General features: G+C 45.2%; 1 protein-coding gene across 5 annotated transcripts in view; it reads left to right on the top strand.

The window, feature by feature from the left end:
- The window catches only part of ASTN2 (astrotactin 2), an 800009-nt gene that overhangs the window by 767157 nt on the left and 12088 nt on the right, over positions 1–20764 (top strand). For all 5 annotated transcript variants that reach the window (XM_074362105.1, XM_074362106.1, XM_074362104.1 and 2 more), the window contains 2 exons: positions 17354–17454; positions 19165–19348. In XM_074362105.1, coding sequence (XP_074218206.1) covers positions 17354–17454; positions 19165–19348 — 285 coding nt within the window. The remainder of the gene's footprint in view (positions 1–17353; positions 17455–19164; positions 19349–20764) is intronic.

The following is a 20764-nucleotide window of genomic DNA, read 5'->3' as shown; positions in this document are numbered from 1 at the left end:
AATGGAATGCTCTATAGATATCAATTAAGTCCATTTTCTTTAATGTGTTATTTAGGGTCTGTATTTCCTTACTGATTTTCTGTCTGGATGATCTGTCCATTGATGTAAGTGGGGTGTTAAGGTCCCTCACTATTATTGTGTTATTGTTGATTTCTCCTTTTATGTCTGTTAACAATTGCCTTATATATTAAGGTGCTCCTATGTTGAGTACATATATAGTTGAGTACATATATCCTCTTCTTGGATTGATCCCTTGAGCATTATGTAGTGTCCTTTGTCTCCTGTAATAGTCTTTATTTTAAAATTTGTTTTGTCTGATATAAGTATTGCTACTCCAGCTTTCTTTTGGTCTCCATTTGCAAAAGCAGGTCTTTTCAGACCTCAGAGCCCATGGTCTGAACCTGCACGACTTTCCCTCCTGTGGCACCCTGTAAGGGACACAGAGGGCACTGAGACATGGTATCTGCCCTAAAGAGCTCCCTCTTCTACTGGGAGGAGCCAGATGTATACACCAACCACCATACCACAAGCTAATTAAAAGTGGTGAACTGGTTCTCCAACATTAGACGAATGTTGACCTATGGAAAAAAAGTGGGGAAACAAGGAAATTTTGGGCAGCCAGGAATGACATCCTCTAGCCTTCCTTTACCCCTCCCATGCACACTTATGCTCTCACCGTGCGTTTCAGTGTAACATCCCCCCATCAGCATTGGTGTTTGCTCATACCATTTGTTTTAGAGAGTCTGCTTCTCTGTAGGGCTCTATACTACATCCTGAAGACCGTGAACACCATCATTCCTGCCACTATGTCGCTCACGGTAAAATGTGGCCAATGATGTATGAGGTCAGAAGGGAGAATGTCTCCTAGTCCAGTGAAAGCTGGCCAAGAAAGGATCACATTGTAGTTGAGTGTTAAAGGAAGAACAGGATCAGTATGGTGAACATAGAAGGGACAATGGTTTTCCAGGGAGAGGAAGTCATATGTGACTGAAGAGCAAGGTAACATAGCAATTTACAAACCCTTCTCAAGTCATAGAGCAATGGGGAAAATTTGGGTGATGAAGTTGAAGAGGTTGATAGGGGTCAAACTATAGAGGGACTTTATCTTGAGGGAAAGGGGAGCTGTTCAGATTTTAAGCTGCTCAGTAGACATTGTCAGATTTGTACTTTAGGAAGATCCCTTTGGCTAATATACTGGAATAGGCTGGAGGTGGGAGAGAACTGTAGGAAGCAAACAAGGGAGCTATTCCTAAGGCCTAGATGAGAAGCAATGAGGTCTGGGATAGACCAGAATTGGAAGAAAGGAGAGTGGTTGAAATCTACAGTCTCAGATAAGCAGGGCGAGAGAGGGTGTGGAGTGAACCAGAGACAACTCATCAGCATGCGTCAGTTTCTCCTGCCTGATGCTTATTGGTAAGAACTCTACTTCGGTCCCTTGCTTCTTGGGCCAGTCTAAGGTATAAGGCATTTTCTAAATACCTACTATGGACTATGACTGTCCTCTAGAAGATAAAAAGTAAGCTAAGTAAGCCTATGTGAGTTGGCAACCTTCCCCATTATTCTGTTCCTGATTTTTAAGCGTACTTGACTCTCATCTGTTTCTGAAATAGCAAGAAATTTTTTAAGGATACCATGACCGTGTGAGAGGCTGATGGAGTTAGAAGGAGAATGAGATGTGGTTCCTTCCTCCCAGAGAGCTCACATACCAGGGGGATGACAGCAAGTAAAGGATAGATGAAGACAGCGTCATTCATGGCTTCACATCCTAGGTACTAAGACACTCAGAGGAAGAAGCAGTTAGTCCCATCTGAGCAAGTGTGGGTCTTTCCTGGAGCCTGGAAATGTGTTTCTGAGCCAGGTAGAGAGAGACATGACCACTCGGCAGATGGAGATGGACCCCAGCATCTACAAGCTTTGATGGTTTTTCATGCCTATGATCTCAGGAAAAAGAGACATACCCCTTTCCTACCAATCCTATCAATCCTCAAGAAGGGACTCTAGTTGCCTTGTTTAGGGGATACCACCACCTCTGATGTAGGAGGTAGGTGTATGAAATGGACAGTCCGACCCAAATCACAAGAAGAGATGGAGAAATTGGTCCTAAGTGGTGGATACAGGCACCAATGCTTCCAGAAAAAGGAGAAAGAAAGATTGAGTAAAGGAAAGAAATAAAACTAAGAACTGTTGTCCTCAGAGTGTTATCATCCATGTTATACATATGAGGAAATAGAGGCTCATAGGGGTGGAGCATAGAGCAGGGTCTATATCTTCATCTTTCTGATGCCAGCACCTTGGGTCCTTAAGCGTAGCACTGTGCAGCCTGACTGCACACTTGGTGTTCTGTCTGAGGAAGGCAGGAATGTGGAAAACGCCACTTAGGTGCAACAATCAAACTCACACAAAGCGGCTAGGCAAGGAGAGTCACTGGAAAGTAGGCTGGTGTGAATGTGAAGCAGGGGGACCTGCCTACAAGTCCCAGCCTCATATCCGAGCTTCAGGAAACTTCTGCTGAACCAAAGACATCAAGGCTTATTGTGGGAGAGCATAGTGACATGAAGGTAGGTGGACTAGCCAAGAGCCTGGAGATCAGAAGTGTCTCGGTGCCATCTTAGTCCTTGGACCAATCCAAACCCCAGAGATTCTTCTGCAAGAGGGAACAGTTTTGTCTTCAAAGTCAAGGTGAACACAGCGCAAGGAGCCCTCAACCAGCAGTTGATTAAGTGCCAGCTCTATCACTCTGCCACTATGTGTCTGTCCTTGATTAAAAAGCCCCATCCCCACCCTCCCTGCAAACATCCAATTCTCTGAATGTAAAATGTGGGCAATAAACCCTGCTTTGTCTTGCTTTCAAGGTTATTTGTGTAATAAGCCTTGCAAAGTGTAAATTGATAGGTGTCAGGGATGCATTCATTTGTTTGCTTTAATCATGAAAATGAAAATAAAATGCAGAAAACATGGAGACAGTGCAATAAGGCTCCATGTGCCCACCATGCAGGATTAATACATGTCAGGACTCTGTCACATTTGCTTCAGAGCTCTCTCTTTTCCCCTAGAAGGAATTCAAATTAAAGATACACTTGAAGATTTCTTTGTCTCCCTCTCACCAGTTGTGTTCTGTTCCCTCCTTCCCTCCCAAGACATAACCATTGTCCTAAATTTGTGTCAGTCTAGTCCAAAGAACAGAGTGAGTTTGTTTGCTTATTTGTTTGCTTGTCATTTTGCTTTTTAATTTCCACCATCAGTTCTTAGTTTCATATGTCAGCAAAGTGAAACCCCAGCTGCCTCCAGCTGACCCTTGTAGCTTTTGTTATTATTTATTATTAATATTAATTTAATTCCTGTAACAATCGTATATTCAAAACCAAGGCCCAGAAAGTCCCACTGTGTCTTATCTCTCCTGGGAACCTTTTTTTCCCCTCCTTTTTATGTCAATACCTGTAAGAAAGTAAATAAATATTTTAATAATGTATTCTTCTAATCTTGTGCTTACGCAAAGCCTTACGTCTCTGAGAGCTTGTCCAGCCGTGGCGAGGTCTTATCAGGGCCGGATGCCCCAACCATGCCCACCCAGCCTGTTCCCTTATTCTGGTGTCTCAAGGTTTCTAAGGCTGATGTGTCCAGTCGACCAGAGAGGCTTATCTTCATGGGGCAAAGGGAACTGGATGGCAGTTGGGACTCTGAGATACTAGGCAAAGGCTCTGTGGGGTTGCCTGAGTTCACGGCAGTGATCAGACCTGCTGGCTAGAGCACAGAGGGACAGCATAGTGGGGAGTATGCAGCACTGGTGGTGGGGACAGACAGACCAGACAGACCTGGGTTCAGATCTGATACCCTACCGCATCTCAGGCAGGTGTCCTTCCAGAGTAACCAGAGGGCTCTGAGCCTGTTTCTGCAGCCTACTCATGGGGGAGGGTGAGGCACCTCCTTTGCAAGGGTCTTGGGAAGACAGGGATCCGGCGTGTAGCACCTGGAGCACTCGACACTTAATATCCATAATGGTTGATGGGAAGAAGTGGTAAGTTAGGCCATATTGGCAAGCAGAGATCAGGGCAGTGTGGCCCAGAGAGCAGTCATCAAAGAGAAAAGAGAAAATCAAAACAGAGCAAAAGCTGCCCAGTATAAAGGCTCTCTGGGGACCCCACTGACAGCTCATGCTAAGTGGAGTAGAGGCAGGGGGACACCTTTGTGGGAAGGGCACCCTGCTGTCAGCACTGTTCTTAGTCCTCACTGTAAATCTGCTTACCATGCTAAATGTCTGTACAGCATCCTGCCTTGGAGGCAGGGGGCCTGGGTTCAAATCCTGGATTTGGTTTGAACTTACTATGTGACCTAGGAAAGTTGATTGCCCACTCTCAGCCTTAGTTAAACAACGGGGTTGAATGAACTACTTGATCAGATGCTATGTTGATGCTAGCAATTTTTACAGCTTATGAGAACGCTTTGAGTTCTCTTCAGGAATCACGGCCAGCATAGGCAAGGTTTCCCTCAAGTTTTCTGGGCAACTGCTTCCAGATCCTCTGCAGTTCCCACCTCTGCTGGGAATTCTACTGAGATATCGCAAGTCCAAGCCCAATGTGATTTCATCATCTTTAAGCTTTTTATTGGCATTCTGGATTGGATAGTTGATCTTTAAGTCATATTATTTGTACCTTTGCCCTCTATCACTTTGGCCCTCCTAAACTGGTGAAGGTAAAGGTTTGTAGCTCTTGCCTAAGGAAAGACTTTGTCAACCCCTTTACCCCTCTCTGAGTAGTTTTCCCCGTGCTAACTTTCTATCCTGTCTTATTCACCATTGTTGCATGTGGATATGTCTTATCTGTTCAAGGACGATTTAGCTGCTTTCTGGATTAGGATTAAAGTACTGTTAATTCACGGCAGGGCTGCTGTGTAACACAAAGACCACAGACCTGGCGTTGGGTAGGCTCTGGGATGGGACCCTGCTCTGGAACATATGACCCGTAGGATTCAGGAATCTCATTTCATCTCTCTGAGACTCTGTTTCTTCATCTGTAAATATAGATAAATATAGAGAATATTCATCTGTAAATATAGATTGGTATAGATAATACAATCTGGTACTTAAGATTATTGTAAAGAGTAAATTAGATTTTATATAGCCAATGATTGGCAAAGATGACATGTGTATATGAGATAGATTGATCGATTGATCGATCTAGTCAAGTGAATTGGGAGCCCTTGAGGGCTGTGTTTTATGTTTCTTTTTAATCTCATCTCATCTCACATAGTACCCACTGGCACATAGGATTGAGGACTCTTTTTCAAGATTATGTGGCTATTCTGGGTATTGTGCATTTTCATATGAATTTTATAGGAGCTTGTCAATTTCCACAAAAAATCATCTGGGATTTTGATAGGGATTGTGTTATATTTATAGATAAATTTGGAAGTATTTTCATCTTAACAGTGTTAGTTTTCCAGTCCATGTACACAAGATACCTTTCCATTTTTTAGCTCTTCTTTAATTTCTTTCAATCATATTCTGTAGTTCCCAGTGTGTAAGTCTTCCACACTTTTTGTTAAAATTATTCCTGAATGTTTTATTCTGTTTGACAGTACTGTAAATGGAATTGTTTCTTAATTTTATTTTCTGTTCATTCACTGCTAGGATATAGAATACAATAGATTTTTGTATATTACTCTTTTAACCTGTAACCTTTCTGAACTTTATTAAATCTTTTTTTTTTACGTACGTACGTGTGTGTGTGTGTGTGTGTATGTGAGTGAATTCCTTTGTTTTTCTGTATACAAGATAAGATTATGCCATCTGCAAATAGAGATAGTTTTACATTTTCCTCTGCTATCTAGATAACTTTTGTTTCCTTTTATGGCCTCATTGCCCTGTCTAGAACCTTCAGAACAATGCTGAATAGCAAGTAGTGAAAGTGGGCGTCCTGGTCTTGTTCCTGATCTTATGGGGAAAGCTTCAGTCTTTACCATTAAGTATGATGTTAATGGTGGGTTTTCCACAGATGCTGTTTCTCAGGTTGGGGAAGTTTCTTTCTATTCATATTTTGTTGGGTGTTTTTTTTATCATGAAAATGTGTTGCATTTTGTTAAAGTTTTTCTGTGTCTATCATGTAATTTTTATCTTTTATCCTATTAATATGATATACTTTTTGGTCAATGTTTATATACTGAATCAATCTTATTTTCATAGGCTAAATCCCATTTGGTCATACTATATAATCCTTTTTTATATGTTACCGTACTTGGTTAGTATTCTGTGTCTATGTTTATAAATGATATTGGACTTTTCTTTTCTTTTCTTTTCCTTGTGGTATCTTTGTCTGTTTTTTGGGTATCAGAATAACACTGGCTTCATACAGTTAATTAGCTGGCAGTGTTTCCTCCATTTTTATTTTTTGGGAAGACCTTGTGAAGGACTGGTGTTAACATTTGGTAGATTTTACCAGTGAAGGCATCTGGTGATCCATTGTTTTATAGGAAAAGAAGGCAAGGTCTATGGGGAAGGACATCACACAAGGTCATAGTGTCGACTGGGGCAAAGCCAGGGCAGCCTAAGGTTCAGACCCAGTTGAGCCAGTAGCTCACTATATGCATTGTCTCTAATTCTCCTACTTCTCTTGAAAGCAGGGATTGGCACTATGCGGCTGATGAGGAAAGTGAGGCTCGTAGACATAGTATGATTTACCTACACCTCCAGTGGCTGAGCTAGATCTCTAACCAAACCTTAAGAAAAACAGTGGTTTTTATTGCTTACAACATCCCCTGGGTGATTGCCTTTGCCCATGAGGTTGAGTTTCAAAGTAGCATTGTTCCCACTTCATCTCACTTGAGTATCACAAATAAGCAAGACAAGCAAGATAACATTTACAAGCACTGTTCTAGGTGTTTTCCATGTTACTTCATTGTTAGAACAGTCTCACCAGGCAGATATTATTTACCGAATTTTACATATGGAAGCTGAGGCTCTCAGAGGTGATAGGAACAGGAAATAGAGCCATGATCAAATTCAGTCCTTCAGACTCCAAGCGCAGGGGTTGGTCCTTCTCCCCACATCCACCCCTCCACCCATGTGAGGTGGAGACAGAGCTCAGCTTGAAGTAGATAAGAACCATCCTGCCTAGAGTGTCCTTCCCTAATTTAACATCCGAGGATAAATCCAAGTTGGTGACCTCTACTTGGCCTCCTTTCCTCTGTGCTTGGCTTTGGCAAAATGCAGTCTCCAAAGGCACCGCAGAGGAAGATGACTTTAGGGTCTGATGTGGAAAGAGGAGCAGTATCTGTGTTGAAAGGGGGTGAAGGCAATGGTGTTCCTGTCCTGAGACCTCTTCCTTGTCAGAAGTTGGGAACATGGAGTTCATCCTCCTAATAAACGCCAGCCTCCTCTGAACTGTGACTCAAGACCCAGCTGGGACCAATGAATACCTAATCATTGTATTTGGAAATAGCACTGGACTTTGAATGAGGAGGCCTAGACTGGGGCCCGGCCTGGCTGAACCACTGTCTGTTCAGCCTTGGGAAAGTCCATTCACATTTCTATGGCTCACTTGTAAATATGGATTTAATAATACATACCCCTTAGACAGTTGTAAAGAGAACAGAAGACAACTATATAAAAGTTCCCAGCAATGTGTCTGACGCAGAGTAGGTGCCCCAAAAATGTGTGTGGGATCTCTAAGGCACTTTCACACCCAAAAAGACTATTTGGTCCTTACAGCATCCCTGTGGGGTTATCAATAGGTACCTGAGGCACAGAAAAGTCAAATCATCTGACCAAAGACAGATGTTAGTTGATGAAGTTAAACCTACAAATCATGTCCTCTGCCTCTCAGTTCAACATGCTTCCAAGTTATGCTTTCATGCAAAGAATTCTGTAACTGAAGTCACTTGAAAATTATTGTTTTTAATCTGGGTTTCAGGTTGTCCAATATGCAATAAATATATAAGTAAAAGGCCACACTTGGCTTCAAGGATCCCAGGAATACAAGTTGAAGAGGAGTTATGTTGTCTGTTCCCTGAAAAGAGAGATGGAGAAGAGGGAGGATGAGAAGGGGAAGAGACAGAGAAGAAGGAAAGGAAGGCAGAGGACAAGAGCTGCTGCTAATGCCGATTGGCTTGAATTTTCCTTTCAAGGAGCGGGGTGGGCTGTACCTGCTAGGTGGATGAATGAGTTTAGGCAGACCATTTGCATACTACCTGTGTATTAAAAGGCACTGGCATGTTCATACCTCTCAGGCTTTCTGGGTGGGGAGGGTAAGGTGTGTCACCATGCTTTTTGTAGGAGACAATGAGGTTTTTATAGGTGGTTGACATCCCCTGTAGGTTGCCAGCTGACCCAGGTGACCCTTGAATGCATATCTAAGGCTTACTCCACTGTTTTCAAGAAGGGTGAAGGGACATACCTGAAGCAAACATAGGGACAACAATACGTTTTTATTGAAGTGCTGGAACACTGCCTCCCATTTCTTGTTCACTTGATCACCTCCCTGCTCTTCTGTGAGCGCTTTGAAAGCAAGGACCACACTCTTGTTCTCTTTGAGTGATTTCCTTCCCTGCTTAGTAGAGAGCCAGGCATCTCTCAGGTGCTCCACACACAGAGCCGAGCTGCTGTAGTAATTGCTCATTCATTAGTTGAGTGTTGGAGATACACTCAGCCTGTTTAATTGTAAATCAGTTTGTATTTATTTGATTTTAAATGTCAGTATGCGAATAATTCACTCCTGAGTTATAGTTTTCTTGGCACTAAGGATTTGAGTGTAACGCTCAAAAACCCAGTGAATTTTGGGGGCCTTGGCAGGCAGAGCAGTGTGTGTGTAACACTGATTCTCGATTGTTGTTGCCTCTGCCTGAGCTCAGGCCCTCATTGGTTTCCAGACTTGGCCTTCCCCCAGAGCTCTCTCTACAGGCTCCCCCCTCCCCTGATTCTTTACCTGTTAGCTCATGCAGCTGGAGGGGTTGAAGGGAGGGCAGGTGGGCGGGGCTGATGTTTGGAGCCCAACCACAGGCTGCCTCACCTTTGTCCCAGGCAGGGCCTCCCAATCATGGTTCAGACTGGGTTGTTTTGAAAGTAGAAACCAGGGCTAGAGTCCTTAACACCATGCCAGTGTCTCTGTGCTGGGTATTGGAGTTAAATATTTATGTTGGCAGAAAGCATGGCTTGTCAGTCTGAGTTAAGAGATAAGAAAGTTGGGTTTTGGTGTTGGGGAGTAGGGGGCTGCATGTGGAACAGAGCAGGTATCCACAGAGCCCCTGGCTGATTGTTCCAAAGTCCCTCTGAGATGCACTTGGACTAAAGGAGAACGGAGATACTTTGCCTGGTGGCCAGCACTCGGCTGCAGGAAACTTGGGACAACTGAATTTTGGCAGCCAGTCTGTACCATCTTGCCCAGACCCCTCATCTCACAGCCAGGAAACCAAAGGGCAGGACGTGGTAGAACTTGACCAAGGTTGCACTGCTCATTCAGTGTCTGAATCCAAACCACAGTCCAGATCTTCAGCAGGCTGTTGTGGCATTAGACTTGGAGTCAGAATTGCTGTGTGACCTTGGACAAGTCACCTGAACTCACTGAGCTTATCTGTAAAATGGGAATGACGTCTAACCCTGGGATCAAATGAAATAATGTAAGCAAATGATTTTAATGTTAAGTGCAGTCAAAACTCTAATTCAGGGGTCAGCTAACTTTTCCCTAGAGGTCTAGATAGTACGTTTTTTAGGCTTTGTGGACCATATGCTCCCTTGCAGTTACTCAGTTCTGTCACTGTAGCATGAAAGCATCCACAGGAAACAGGTTTTAGGAAAATGAGAGTGGCTATGTTCCGTTAAAACGTCACAAAAACAGGCAGCAGACCAGATTTGGCCCATGGCCCATCGTTGCTGACCCCTGCTCTGAATGCTTGGAAACTGTTATAGTTACTATTGATGACATAACAAATGACCCCAGAATTTAGTGGCTTAAAACAACCGCTTGATTAGGCTGATGGATTCTGTGGGTCGGGCATTGGCACGGGGCACAGCAGGTTGGGCTGTCTTTGCTCCATGAAGACCAGGGCCTCAGCTGCAAGGATTCAAAAGCTGGGAGTGACTCCACTGCTTGGGCTGAGATCACCTGAGGGCTCCTTTACTCATCTTCCTGGAGATTGGGCTCGGATGACCTGAGTTGTGACAGCTGAAGTGCCTAACAGGGCCTCTGCACATGGCCTGCCTTCCTCACACCAGGGTGGCCTCATGGTAGTTGGCTGTCTTGCATGGTGGCTCAGGGCTCCAAGCAAGAATGCTTGAGGGAGCTAGACAGAAGCTGTGTAGCATTTTATGACCCAGACTCAAAAGTTACAGTGCATCCCTTGTGCCGCACTCTGTTAATGAAAGCACTCAGGAGCCCGCTGCATTCAAGGTGAAAGGGCATAGACCCCTGCCTCTCAGTGGGAGCAAAGTCAAAGGACTGGGGTGGGGGACTCATTTAAAATTGTCATAGAAGAGATTTATCATTTAAACACACACGTCAAATAATGGTCAGTGCTTACTTAGCACTGACCATGTGCCAGGCACTGTTTTGAGTACTTTATTCCTCCAGCATCCCTTTGAAGGAGGTCATATTATCATCCACACTTTAAAGACAAGAACACTGAAGAACAGAGAGGTCACAATGATAGGAGGTTGCAGAACCAACATCTGAACTCAGGTCATCAAGCTCCAAATTCTCTTTTAACCACAACACCGCCTGCTTCATCGTGATCATGAAAACGAGAATGCTCTTCTACTGCTAAAGCAGAGCTGGGTTACATACTTGAGTCTTTGAACTGCCAGGAGTCAGTCACAAATATTACCGCACAACTCCTCTGGGTTCAGACTGTTCTGTGCGTCATGGTTGGTTCAAGGAGAGAGGTATGGTGCTCAATTTCCTTCATAAAAAACCTAAATGGGTGGTGGGCAACTGAATTTTGATTTAATTCTCACAACCCCATAGATGGATCCTTTGTCCCCATTCTACAGATAAGGAAACCAAGGCCCCCTGGTTAAGTTGTTCTTGCCCAGTAGCTGATGGAGTCCAAATTCAAACCCGGAGCCTGCTAAGGCACGCCCATGCTCTTTGCCATGGACTCCAATGGAGAAGGATCTGGAAGGGACAGTACCAACTCTTTCAGAGGAAAATGCCCTCAGTCCCTAGAATATCAGGTCTGGCCTATCCCTCAGAGCTCATCTTGGTTTAGTTCCTTCGCTGCAGAGACTGAGACCCAGGAAAAGGCAGTGGGGTGTCCCTGGCTGGCTGGCTGCTCATACCTGCCGCTGGAGCTGGGCCTTGGTGTTTTTCCCACCACCCCTGATTTGCACACTGTGCTGGGAATGGCGGGGAGGGGAGTGGTGGTAGCTGGTGGTAGATGGAGGGTAGGGGTTGAGTTAACGGAAAGTTGTTTGCCAAAGCTGTGTGGGGGAAGGAGCATTTTTACAAGACCAGGGACTCTGGCCTGGAAACATCTGTTTCCCTTCAAATCAGTAAGGAGATCTTGCCTCCCCAGAATGCCTAAATCGCGTGATGGCTGGGGAAGAGCAGGCGTTGGCCTAGAGACTTCAAACGCATTTTCCCGTCCTCTCGGGGACCTGGTTCTGACGTGGGCCTCTGAGGCTCTGTCTCAGCTCTTACCCCCTGTCAGATCGGTGAGAAGCTCTCACCTCCAATTAACGTCTCAGTTTCATTCAGTCACCCCTGCCGCGATCGGGTCTGGGGGTCTTGGATGGGACTGACAACAGCTTCCTCTCCACCTACCCACCTCTGATCTCCACCAGGACGACTTACTCTGGATGGCAGGGGGTTCAGAGCCTCGGGCAGTGGCGGCATCATCTTCATCTTCATCATCGTCATCATCTTGACAATACCCACAGCTCTCTCTCACTGAGCGCTCACGTGCCAGGCATCACCGCGAGCAAGGAGTCACGTCGCGGGCCCATGGGGAGGAGTTTGTGCTTTGTCCTGAAGACAGTGAAGAAACACTGAAAAATACTTTGCATTTGAGTAGCCAGTCCCAAGGCATCTCCCCACACGTTGAAATCCCACCACATAAAGACCGCATTGCTTTAGGCATCCAAGATCTCACAACCCACAGTCTGTGGAAAAGCTGGGATGCAAACTCAGGTTTTCAGCCGTGTTGGCCAGTATTCTTTCCCCTGAAACAGGATCAGAGGAGGCGTGGCAAGGGTTTGAGCCTGGAGTTCCAGTTTCCTAAATAGCTCATCCCACTTCATCCTTGGAGCCACCTCTTTTATAATAAAAGTATCCCATAGGTCCAACAGACCTAAGTCAGCTGGTTGTACAGGAAGCAAGATGGTGTGTAGATGGAGCACTGAAAGGAGGAGTCAGGAGAGCCAGTGTCTTTATTCTTAACTTATTGGCAGCAGGTCCTTGTGCAAGTCTCTCTCCTCTTGGGGCCTTGGTTTTCCCACCTGTAGAATGAGGATGTGGAGTTTGGTGATGGCTCAGGAGTTCTAGTTCAAATGGCCAGTGGATCTCAGCCTGCCTCAGCGGGTGAAAATGGAAGAGCTGGACCAAGGTAACTGGGGCCCTCCTGACCCCTGAGAACACAGATCTGTGTTGCCTGTGTCTTTCTCGGTCTCTCTCTGTCACCTTTTCACTCTGCTCTGTGTTTGTGTACATGTCTCTGTCTCTCGGTCTCTCTCATTCTCTCCTCCTTCCCCACATCAGGGGCCACCAGTCTCTTCCCCTCTCAAAGAGCCCCTGGTCCCCTAACAGCTTTCAGATGTGTCTCTGGAACAGTTCTACAATTACAGCTGAGACAGGCAGAAAGCGCGTGGCCTTGTGACTTTTGACCCAGCCCCGTGAGCTTGTCATCTTCCTCTTTCTCCACCCCTCCGCTCCCACTGGCAGGGTGGCCTAAGGCCTCCACTGACAGGTTGAGTTACTCTAATGACACAAATAGAAGCTGTCTTTTAGGAAGTGAAGAGTGAACCAGGCCTGTTGCAATCACTATTTTGTTGAGTTTTGTTCCCCCAACTTGTGAGGTATGGTTAATTTCACCCTATTTTACAGGTTCAGAGACTGAGGCTCAGAAACAGTGAAGTGACTTTTCAAAGAATGCTCAGCCAGCAGTTGGGGAAAGTGAGGATTCTACCCACATTTTATAACTTGAAAACCTGAGACTGCTTCCCCCCCAGCATGCTGTTACTCATGCTGCTTGGCTAAGCAGAGAGGTGACCCCGGACTCTCTTGGTGGAGGAAATATATTACAGAAGCATCATGCAAACATAAGTGGCCAATGGGAAAGCAGTGTTAAAAATTGTCTCCAAGTCCTCATGTTTGGAGTCTCATTCACATGTTTTATTTACTACAACCTTCCACTTTCTCCTCAGTTGAAATATGTCTCCTCTTCTACTCCAAGAAAGCATTTTAAAAATGTGTACTCTTGCCCAAGTAAGTGCTCTTTATATAGCCTTCATAAAAATTTGCAACTTACAAGCCACTTCTCATGCCTCACTCTATGTGATCCTTGAGACAACCGTACACTGTCTGTACAGTTATCCCCATTTTGCTGACGCAGAAACTGAAATTGAGAAATGAGATGTGCTATGCTCAAGTTCATTCATTTACCAAATATTTAGATGGCCTGTCATATGCCTAGTATTGTATGAAGTGCTGGGGACATACCCAAGCTGCAGGCTGTGGTTTGGATTCTGCCTCTGCTGCTTTCTAGATGGGTTGTTGTGTGTACAGTAAGTGCTTACATGATGTTACCTGGTACTGTCCTTACCTTCCTCCTTTGCCGCTTACTTATTCTCACGTCCTGGGGTTTCATGATGGTCATGCTTCCAACCCCTGTGCAAGGCTTCCCAGCCATACCTCCCCTTGTATAGCACTTAAATTTCACATTCGTCCACACTGATCTGTGAAGTGGATAGCAGCCTTCCTATCACAAGATGCCTCAAACAGAGAAGTGATATAAACACAGAGAGGTGAAGTGACTAGTCCAAGGTCACACAGCAAGGCAAGAGAATGGAAAGTGAACCCAAGCCTGGCCACCTCCAACACCAGACTTCTCCCTCTGTCACCCACTACTTCTCCCTTGACTGAGACAATATAGGATATATAGTAAGAGCCAGAACGGAGCTCCGCTCACAGTGCTGAGATGTGACAGGTGGAGAGAGAGAACGCCCATATAACAGTGCTGCTGTTCTCTCACCAAAGGCTGAAGCTAAACGGCCCAGAAGGCTGATGAATAGGTTGGCTTCCGTCTGAAGATGAGGCCAAAACACTCCATGTTTAGGTATCTTAAGTCACATGAATTAGGAGTAGACCTACACTTGCTTACCCTTCCCAGCACTGCAAGTCAGCTGATGAAAGATACAAGGTGGAATTAGGTTTGACAAGGTAGTATAGTACAGTGTGATTAAGAACATAATCTTGGGATTCAGACAGACCTAAGTTCTGGTCCCCTGCTGCTATTTATTTTTTAATACATAATTATGGGTGAATTACTTGGCCTCTTTGGAACCAACATCCTTATTGATAAAATGGGAACAATCATGGTACCCAGTGTATCATCATGAAGATTAACTGGCATAGTGCGTGTAAAGGACACCAGTGACCACTTATTAGATGGCATTCGTGCCTAGCGTTGCACTCAGCCATCGTATGACCCTAGGTTTCCTACACTTGGACTGACAGTTCTGCAGGGAGGGACTTGTTTGCTTTTGTTTCACATTTAGGGAGACAGGAGCAGAGAGGATGATCAACTAGACCAAGGTCATACAGCTAGTGAACACCAGAGCCAAGGTTTGAATGGATGCTGATTGGGCTACAAGAGTCCTCCTGCCCTGTTCCCTGCCTGACTCCTCACCCCAGTCCCCTTTGCAGAAGACGGGTGGGACAGAGCAGTGCACATTCCTGTGGTGCTGGGAGGTGTCTCCATGGGCCTGTCATGGGCCTGGTGGCAGTGTCCCATAGCAGCAAAGACTGTGGAGCATATATGGTTATAAGGCTTGCTGCCAGCCGGGCTCATGGCATTGTAAACATAGACCTGGCATGACTGGTGAATTCCTATGTGCACCAAAAAATACCAACTTCCTAGAAAAGGCAGGATGGCACTAATGTACTGTCTGAATTACAATGGAACTCAGAAGCATTATCACAGAATAAGCTAGAAACACATTCTTGGGATGACATGAGTACCCTTCACAGTTCTTTAGAAGAGAAATTGAGTTATTTTTTCAAAAGGAGATTTTTACACACAAAAAAAGACAAATAGTGTTTTCTCCAGAAAGATACTGGCTTCTGCTTACTGTGCACCTAGTACTGAGAAGTTCTGATTTATAGTGCCTTTCACAAAAACATTGGGGCACCAGGTCATGAGGTGTGAAAACTCAGAGGGCCTGAGAGATGACCAGGTTCAGACCCTCTAAGCCAGCAGTGGTAGAGCTAGAGCGGCAGAGTGGCAGCTAAGGGCAAGGAGTTCAGGTTTTAGGGTAAGACAAACCATGGTGTGAATCTTGGCTCTTTCACTGTCCAGCTCTGTGATTTTGGACAAATTGCCAAATTTTTTGATCTTCAGTTTCCTCTTCTGGAAGATGTAGATAATGAGGGCGATTACTTTAGCAAGTTTTCATAAGATTAGAAAAACATGTGAAATGGCACTGTTTCAACATAGTTGGAGTTTGGCAAATGTACCTAATGGAATTGTATTTGTTGTATTTGTACAGTGTTGGTACCCGTAGACCTTTAGCCAGAAGACAGTGGCTGATAGTGGTTAAATGCATGGGCTTTGGAGTCAGACACACCTAGACTTAATTGCCAGTCCCAGTAATTACTGGGTGGTTCTAGGCAAGCTTTTTGTCCTCTCCGAGCCTCTTGTATGAAATAAGGAGAGTAATAGTAGATATCTTTTAGGATCACCTAGGAGGATCAATAGCAATAATGCAGATAAAAATGCTCAGGCCAGTGCTTGACGCATATTAAGGACTTATCACATATTAATTGATTTGTACGGCCAACTCATGTTTATTAACCATCTAATATGTACAATCAGGGCTCATTATTCTGCAACTTGGCGGGAGTAGTGTAATGCTCATTTTATAAGACGAGGTAAGTTGACGTGTTGGGGAAGGAGGAAAGGAAATAGGGCCCCAGGATGGTGGTTTCTTCTATCTGACCCAGGGAACAGTCTTCCCACTCCTCACAACTACCTCTACCCTTGAAGGCTGGTGAAGAGGAGGGCGTGACAAGACAGGACACTTAGATGCTCATCCCTTCTCCCTTCCGTTCAGATTGTTGCTCGCCTCCAAGGCTTACCTCCTCTTGAAAGTTTTCTCTGCTCACTCCTTGGACTTTGTTTAAACCACAGAACTTGGAGATCCGGAGGTATGAAGGGTCAGAGAGCCTTCTCCAAGTAGGCCAGAGGACAGTGTCTGCTCCAGAAAGAATTCTGTGCCCTGGGTTGGGACATGGCTTGTACCTTAAATAACTTCCAGACACCCTATCGTGGCCCCAAGGTCCCCACCCATCTTCCCATTCGTCTCATTTTGCTCTCTGTTTGCTATCTACCTCTCATATTTGCTACCTACTGCTGTCCATTCCTCCAGCAGTCTGGATCCCCCTCTCCTCAGAACCTTTGCACTTACCAGTTTTCTTGTATGGAATGCTCTTCCCCTGGTCTTCCTCCCATAAGCTAGTCCCTTTTCATTTTCATGTCTCAGCTCAAACCTCTCCACAAGAAGGTCTTCGTGGACAAACCTGTCCAAAGCACCCACATTCTCTTTCACGTTAGTCTTTTCTGTATTAACCTGTTACATTCTCTCTTACATTTATGGTTGTCTGATTTTTTGCTTCCTTTTTGATTAGCTTTATGCAAGCAGAGAACTTGACTCTCTTGCTCATCTTTGTAATCTTAGCTCCTGCAATAATTCCTGGCACACAGTTAATGCTCATGAATATTTGTTGATTGAATGAATGAGTGAATGAATGAATATATAAGTGAGTTTATAAAGCCAAACAAGATAACATTGGGTTTTACTTCTCAAGTCCTAGACTCAGACTGCTCTGTCCTCTAGTAACTGTGAGACAAGAGAAATAGACAAAACTAAGTGTCAGTTTCCTCACTGGTGAAACGCAAGGGATGATAATCCCTGCCTTCTGGCCTCGCTACCTGTAAGTTAAGATTTTAAGTGCAAAATGCCCAGCAGGCAGTTGGTGCTCAATAAATGTTTAGTAATTAGCATTTTTCCTCCAAATCATTTCTTCTGCAGCCTAAGCATCCCTGAGTTCTTTCAGCTGTTCCTCCTGTGCTACGGTGCTGTGTTCCTCCTCGCAGCTTCCAGGGCCTTCTCTGAAGCCGTGGCCTTACGCTCTGTTTTCTTGCTGTGCTACAGGTTCACCCTCTATGCTGTGGACACACGAGGGAGGCACTCAGAGCTCAGCACCGTGACCCTGCGGACCGCCTGCCCGCTGGTGGATGACAACAAAGCAGAAGGTGGGTGGCCCATGTCTTCGCTCCCCAGCTAACTCACATTTCCTGTCTCTAAATTCAGGACCCAACATTAACCGCCACTCCTTCCCCACCTCACACACATTGGTAGAGGGAGAAGACAGCGAAGGGACTAAGGGACCAGGAGGGACATGGGGCTAAGTTAATCAGAGCCATGAAGGAAATGGAGATTGGCCAGCAGTATGTCTGCCAGTGAAAAGACTTGCTCCTCTTTTATAGAATCTATGTTCTAACTTAGAGGCAAGGAATAATGGAGAGTCAGAACCCCACGCCTGTGTCCTGCCACTCGGCCTGGGCTTTTAGGGGCCCATCCTTCTCTTCCACTTTGGTCTGTGCTCGAGCTGGCAAATCGGTGGCGCCTAGAGGACCACTTTCCTTTGCTGCACCTGTGGCAGACATCATTAACTGATCACAGATCCCTTTCCTGTCTAGCCCAGGGGCAGGCCCAGCATCCTCAGCAACTGTCAGAATTAACATGCGGGAATAGACCTTTTTGCTGTTCCTGGTCCATGAAGTTGTAAATATTAGGCAAGACACCTGCAAAAAAAAAAAAAAAAAAAAAATAGAACCAACACATCAGATCCACCATACGCTTCGTTCTTAGACAATGTATAGATACAGTTTCTGCATCGAGACTGGCAAAAATGTGGTGGTAGCTTGTAAGTTCTCACAGTTCACTTGAAGTTGAGCAAATATTTTCCAAGGGCCCTGGTACAAGCAGTGCAGGAGGGACGTACTCTCCACTTTTTAGGAGTTCACATTCTAGTGGGGGGAGAGAGAGACATTTCTCCAATGGCTCAATCATAACCTTGATGATAAATGTTTTGTGTGCTACCAGACAAGAGGAGATGGTGAGATACTGAGTCTCAAAAGGGAGGGGATTTGAGATGGTTTCCTGGTAATCTTTAAATTATTTTTATTTTAAAATAGCATATGAATATGGTTTAAAAAACAAGAACAATCTAAATGAGAGTAGAAAATTGTGCAGAGTAATTGCTTCTCCCATCCTGAACCCAAGCCCCTCTGATTTTCCTGGAGGCAGTCTTTGTTAGCAATGACCTGTGGATGTACATGAATTTTGTTCAGTCTTCAAAGATGAAAGAACGCACCTTCTCTGTAAGAGAGCAACCTGTAATGGATTTAAGTTACCTCAGTTAGTAGGAATGACTGAAAGACCAGAAATTGCCATGCACGGCAAGCAAAGGAGTCTGGCTTTTCTTTGGAAGATTTCTGAACAGAGCTGTTAGACCTGATCACAGAAATGTGTTGGCAATATTGCAGAGAGGAGCTGGAAGTAGACTGCTGAGAAGAGCTCACAACAGTTTATTTAAGCCTCTGCACCTATTTGAAATTTTCTGTTAAGTCATAGACACCAAACTTCTGTTAAAAATTATGCTTACAACTATAAGCATTACCTTTGTGCCAGACCCTGTGTTGAGTGCTTTACATCCACTTTTTAATTTAGCCCTCACAATGTCCCTCCCGAGTATGTATCATTTTATTTCCAGTTGATTGATAAGAGAACTGAACACAACTGGCCAGTGGCATATTCAGGACAGAGCTAAGGTTTGTTGGCCCCCCGAAGACCACACCAGTGAACTCTTGCATGAATATGCCTTCCAAGCTACAAGGCATGCTTCCATCCTCCCTTTTCCTACTGTCCCAGTGATCTGTGCCTGCACTTCTTCCTGCCAGAGATCGCCGACAAGATCTACAATCTGTACAATGGGTACACAAGTGGCAAGGAACAGCAGACTGCCTACAACACGCTGATGGAAGTCTCAGCCTCCATGCTGTTTCGAGTCCAGCACCACTACAACTCTCACTATGAGAAGTTCGGCGACTTCGTCTGGAGGAGTGAGGACGAGCTGGGGCCCAGGTATGGGCATCTGATACGAGTGCAGTGGTAAATTCTTCTGGCTACCATGGGACTTTGCTGGATCCTTTTCTTCCACAGGCTGAGGATGGGCTTTGTGAAATAAATAAGGGTGGCAGTCGCCTTAGTCGTGTCGGGGTTTGAGACGGGAAGTGGGCAGAGAGAATGAATCTCGGAACTTCGGCTTCCTGGACTCCTGAAATGTCAGATAAGAGAGAGACATCACTGCTCTTTTAAACGGTCACTGCCTGTACTCATCTTCCACTTTCAGTTTCAGAGATGGGAAACTTAGCCTCCTTGAGGAGATGTGTCCTGACTAAGGTCATGGAAGAGTGTGGTGGCAGGGCCATGGCCCCCTAACCTAGGGCTTTTCCTGCTCTTTCATAAGAAATCTTGGGTTATTTCTGGACTTAAGTCCATAAATGACCATAACTAAATACATTCATAATTTGAACATATATTAAGGCATGATTTTTATATCACCAGCAGTGACTATGCCACCACTGTGATAGGTGCCATGCAGGATTCAACCGTAACTGAAAGACAGTCGCTGTCTTCTGAAATTCCCCAAACTAGTGTCCGAAATGGTGGCTGCATTTCATGCCTCGCATCCAACAATGACATTCATTCACTTATTCAGCACAAACTGAGTAGCCCCTCTTTTAGGTCGGTTGGTGACCACGCAATGTTAAGGGTAGAAGCAGTCCCTGCCTGCACATAGCTTACTGTCACATGTAATTAAACAAGCAAGTGCAAGGGACAGGAATAAGTGTCATGGCAGCAGACGAGTGGGGCCTGTTGGGGAGGCGAGGCTTAGACGCCCAGGCTAGGTAACCCAGGGAAGCCCTCCCGAGGGCTGAGACTCTGAGACCCAAAGGGTGAGTAAGGGCCAGGCAAGCAGAGAGAGAGGATTGGACGGTTGTAGGCCAGGGGGCTGGCCTGTGAAGTGTCCGGACGACATAATACTCTAATACATAATACTATAAAGAGCAGGGTTTTCCTCTCAAAGTTTGGTCATTTGCCTGCACCTTTATGACTTTCTTAAGGTAATCTGGAGGAGGGGAAGAGAATGTAAAAGGGAACCTAATTGCTTTTCCCCCGTGTGATTCATTGTTGTTCAATACTGGGTCTGTGATCTTCTCGGGTATCACCTAAAATCCTTTTTCCTGCCCCGGGGGAACTCTTTCTGCACTTTGGTAAACACTGCGTGTGGAGGAACTGAAAGAATTTCTGTGTAGTTGGCGCGGAGTGTGTGACAGCAGGAGTGGTTAGAGATAAGAAGGGAGAGGTCATTGGGGGCCAGTTCCGAATGCCCTTTAAGCAGGGTTAAAGAGTTTGGATTATCTCTCTAGGGTAATGGGAAGCTTTTCAAGTGTTTTTCACAAGGGGGAGATATTATCAGAACTTCAGGGGAGAAAG

Source organism: Camelus bactrianus, chromosome 4 (assembly GCF_048773025.1).
Source record: "Camelus bactrianus isolate YW-2024 breed Bactrian camel chromosome 4, ASM4877302v1, whole genome shotgun sequence".
Lineage (NCBI taxonomy): Eukaryota > Metazoa > Chordata > Mammalia > Artiodactyla > Camelidae > Camelus > Camelus bactrianus.
The sequence above is the reverse complement of the archived record's forward strand: the minus strand, read 5'-3'. Positions and strand labels throughout refer to the sequence as shown.